The 4,461-nt window shown below is 46.3% G+C and overlaps 1 protein-coding gene across 1 annotated transcript; it reads right to left on the bottom strand.

Annotated features, from left to right (window-relative positions):
* Positions 1-229: 229 nt before the first annotated feature.
* LOC134359758 (EEF1A lysine methyltransferase 3-like) lies at positions 230-4,135 on the bottom strand. Its single transcript, XM_063073796.1, has 3 exons — positions 3,968-4,135; positions 2,207-2,318; positions 230-642 (listed from the first exon to the last, which is right to left on the bottom strand). The coding sequence occupies exons 1-3, from the start codon at positions 4,133-4,135 to the stop codon at positions 230-232; spliced, it is 693 nt and encodes a 230-aa protein (XP_062929866.1).
* Positions 4,136-4,461: the final 326 nt, after the last annotated feature.

Genomic DNA, 4,461 nt, shown 5'->3' with positions numbered 1-4,461 from the left:
GTAACAGCTGTAGTTGTTACACTGTTTTATATCCAATCACCACACAGTATAATCGAACACTTGACCAAGTCACGGGCGAGCATCAACCCCTGCCGTCAGTCAATGGGGGGAGAAAAGAGAATAGTCCCATAAACAATCATCTGAACAAAGTCTTTCAGATAATATAAATTATGCTGGTTTTTAAAAGCAAGAAGCTGGAAGAAGATGAGAGAAATAGAGGTTCCCTTACTTAATTAAAGCACCCAACTCCGGGGTCTGTACTAATTTTGGACATTTTATACACAATGATATTTTTATCATCTATCCTGTCAACCACCTGGCAATTAAAATATTGAGGCAGAAGCTGCTTGTGAAAAGAGGACGAGCCATTCCTCTTCCGCAATTCGGAAGAGAGGTAAATTGTGGCTCTGTGGCTGGCGAGGTGTCGCAATGTGTCCATGAGTGCCGGGTAGCTCACTGAGCTGTAAACAATATCGGAACCCAGGATGAAGTCATAGTCGGAGGGAAAGCTCGTGTGGTCTTCACCCCAGGTCAGAGCACGGACCTTTACACGGTGCCTGCAGGCAGAGGGGATGTTGATGGAGACATTGTTTTCTATTTGCTTCAGGATGCTTGGCTTATCGGTCACAGTCACCTCTCCACCTGACCAAGAGAGAAAAAAAGATCCATTTCTATTCGCCCTTAATTATCGTGATCACAGAAAGAACAGTGTAAGAAATCTGGGTAGAGTTCAATCTTATTTCGGGAGACAGTAGCATTGCTTATTGTTTTAAAACTAGCACAGCACAAAGGCCAAATAGCTTGGGAATCTAATAGTCTTTCCTACAATCAAAGTCCGCTCAGTACCTCATTTGCAATAAATGGTCATATAATTATTAAGACAAAAATTGGTCAAGTAAACTAGGTTGGTGTGGTATGAATTTTAACCCAGGCAGGACACCTGTAGAACTGAATTTGGATAGGGACTCTCGATTTTGTTATACAGGAGAGGAGAGATCAATCCGTGTGAAAGCGACATACCTTCAGACTACATTTATTATTTTTTGACTAAACTAAACAGCTTTAACAGTGTCCTAGACAATAACCATCCAAGTTGTTCTCCGTAACTTCCGCCACCTCCAACGGGATCCCACCACTAAGCACATCTTTCCCTCCCCCCCTCTCTCTGCATTCCGCAGGGATCACTCCCGACGCAACTCCCTTGTCCATTCATCCCCCCCCCATCCCTCCCCACTGATCTCCCTCCCGGCATTTATCCATGTAAGCAGAACAAGTGCTACACATGCCCTTACACTTCCTCCCTTACCACCATTTAGGGCCCCAAACTGTCCTTCCAGGTGAGGCAACACTTCACCTGTGAGTCGTCTGGGGTGATATACTGCGTCCGGTGCTCCCGATGTGGCCTTTTATATATTGGCGAGACCCGACGCAGACTGGGAGACTGCTTTGCTGAACATCTACGCTCTTTCCGCCAGAGAAAGCAGGATCTCCCAGTGGCCACACATTTTAATTCCACATCCCATTCCCATTCTGACATGTCTATCCACGGCCTCCTCTACTGTAAGGATGAAGCCACACTCAGGTTGGAGGAACAACACCTTATATTCCGTCTGGGTAGCCTCCAACCTGATGGCATGAACATCGACTTCTCTAACTTCCGCTAAGGCCCCACCTCCCCCTCGTACCCCATCTGTTACTTATTTTTATGCACACATTCTTTCTCTCATTCTCCTTTTTCTCCCTCTGTCCCTCTGAATATACTTCTTGCCCATCCTCTGGGTCCCCCCCCCTCCTTGTCTTTCTTCCCGGACCTCCAGTCCCATGATCCTCTCGTATCCCCTTTTGCCTATCACCTGTCCAGCTCTTGGCTATATCCCTCCCCCTCCTGTCTTCTCCTATCATTTTGGATCTCCCCCTCCCCTTCCAACTTTCAAATCCCTTACTCACTCTTCCTTCAGTTAGTCCTGACGAAGGGTCTCAGCCTGAAACGTCGACTGCACCTCTTCCTACAGATGCTGCCTGGCCTGCTGCGTTCACCAGCAACTTTGATGTGTGTTGCTTGAATTTCCAGTATCTGCAGAATTCCTGTTGTCCTTGACAATAAAACTCTTTTCTCCATATCCATCACCCGCGTCATTATTTTCCGGATTCCATGTTAATATCAGAAAGGACTGGATTTCAGTTCATTACCCCGCCTTTCACTTACCAAGTAAGGTTGCTAAAATCCCAACGATTCCAGTGCCCGATCCCAGCTCAATCACTCTCTTCGCAGTAAAACTGGCGTTCTGTTTCTCAAAAAACCGACAGAGAGCGACCCCCTAAAATAATGGAACACGGAATAGGCTCATGAAGAGAGTGATGCAAGTCCAGCCTTTACCGTCAATACAGGGCAGGGCACGTTAACAAATTATCTGTACAGATACACATGACTCGACAGCGCACTGTTGCCGTCGAGCAATCTAAAGAAAGCAGCACTAGGCCCGATTGATTGCGGTTTCGTCTGCAGAGGAAACTGACGCGCTAAAGGGATTTAACTGCCTCCACAGTGTGTCCCCCCCCCCCGCAAAACCAGTAATAATCCGTAGTCTCATCAGTTTACGTGTCCGTATAAGAAAAGGTCCCCCGGTAACTAATGCGTTTCGTTTATATAGACGTCCGTAAGTCGATTTGTCGTAAGTCAGAAAATGCACAAAAATCACTCGACGCGGTAACTACACCTCCACAGTACAGCAATGAATTGTATCAAAACACATGTCAGACAAGAAAAACGTTACTGCTAAATGTGAAGAGAGGAGGTGTCTAGTTTTGCCATCTGCAGAAAAGAACGTCCATCTTCTGAATTTAACAACGTGCGGGGACTCCCTGTTTGCAGACGTGTCCTTAGTGGGGGCTTTCGTCACCGGAGCCGACGAAGAATCTACTGGAGCAACCTAATGGATCGAGCAGCAAATGTGTGAGGAAAGGACTTGTAGGATTTCCCCCGCAATGTCGACAGTTCTTTTCCTCCCACCGATGCTTTTCCATCCGCTGAGTTCCCTTGGCAGATTGTTTGTCACTCCCGATTACAGCTTCTGTAGTCTCTCGTGTTTTCGTTTTTAACCCTTTGGGCGGTCTATCAGTCCATAGCACGGCTGCAACAATGGTTTCCGTATAACTGTAGCGCTGGTTGCGGCACCAATCTTAAATTTTAAAAAAAATCTATAAACTCCCTGTTTTGGTGTAGCGGTTCCGGTCACAATAGTAAAACAAAGGACTGGCTTTCTTTCGCCCACTCTCTGCAAAAGATGGGCGCACAGAGGAATCGAGATCACCGCCTGCACGTTGTACGCATTTAACAACAAGCCAGGGCGAAGGGGTTGTGACTGTGGTCAGCATCGACATCTGATGAGAGGGAGAGATTTGGAGCCTCAGATGATAAAGCAATGAGTTGGCAATCCCCATTTAACCATCCACATCGAGTTCCCACCTGACCTAAACACAAGAACTGGGGCCTCCAAAAAATAAGATCAACTATGTTGTTTTAAGCATGTTGCTACAGCTGGGCATAGAACAGACACGCCGGAATGGTGATATATCCTTTTTTATTGAAGTGATGGGGCAAAATCCCGACCAGCAGCACATTACAGAGACAAAGTACACGGAGCGTTCTCACTCTCCAGTACATAAAAAGCAGCAAATTCTGGCGATACCCCGGATATCAGAAAACATCTGCGGAGAGAGAAACAGATTTAACATACTTGATACCTCAGGCTTCATTTTCCTGAGATGGGTTTTTGACACGGTCCAGTATTTGTTCTTTCACAAATGCTGCCCGATTTGCCAAATGTTTCCTGCACTTTCTCATTTTATTTAGGTGATCAGTATCTGCTTTTTTTCCGCTATTTACCACCCCCCCCCCGGTAGCAAATACAGCGCTGCGCATGCGTAACACGGTCTTTGCCTCGCTGTAGTTAATCAGTTGACTTACAGCTTCCCAAACATGGGCCGAAAAGCCCAGGTTAGCATTGATGAAACGAGAGATCTTTAAATTGTATCCGCAGAACTCGTATTTGTTCTCAAAAATGATTGTGGAATCTCTATCCCCCTCCTTCGAGGCGCCGTCGTTGGAGGCCTCCAACCGTCGGATTGCTGCCATCTTTACACTCCCCCAAATTTCAGTCGATGGTCTTCAAGGAGACGCGGTGGGATTCGCTCCCGACGGGGAATTAACACAAGCGATTTGCTGAAAATGGTGAACTAACGTTTATATAGCGCCGTTCTAGTCGGCCTCAAAGTTTTTTCACGGCCAATGATACATAGTCGACCTCGTAATTTAGGCACATTGGGCTGACAGCTTTGCGGAATACAGATATTGCAAGGTTATCCCGCTTTAGTGGCGTGGGGCCAGGGAAGAAAGTTATATTATGTTCGAGAATATTTTGTTTTTGCAAAAAGTAGCTCTAGTCTTACATCCAAGTGAAT

This window comes from Mobula hypostoma, chromosome 1 (assembly GCF_963921235.1).
Source record: "Mobula hypostoma chromosome 1, sMobHyp1.1, whole genome shotgun sequence".
NCBI classification, from domain to species: domain Eukaryota; kingdom Metazoa; phylum Chordata; class Chondrichthyes; order Myliobatiformes; family Myliobatidae; genus Mobula; species Mobula hypostoma.
This window is presented reverse-complemented; position numbering and strand designations above follow the sequence as displayed.

Bases quoted from the DNA above. Each gene is read 5' to 3' on its own strand.
- LOC134359758 (XM_063073796.1), bottom strand. From the start codon at position 4,135: ATGGCAGCAATCCGACGGTTGGAGGCCTCCAACGACGGCGCCTCGAAG. The intron at 2,319-3,967 runs GTAAGTCAACTG...CCATTATTTTAG, and splicing joins CGGCCCATGTTTGGGAAGCT to GGGGTCGCTCTCTGTCGGTT. The intron at 643-2,206 runs GTAAGTGAAAGG...TCTCTTGGTCAG, and splicing joins GATTTTAGCAACCTTACTTG to GTGGAGAGGTGACTGTGACC.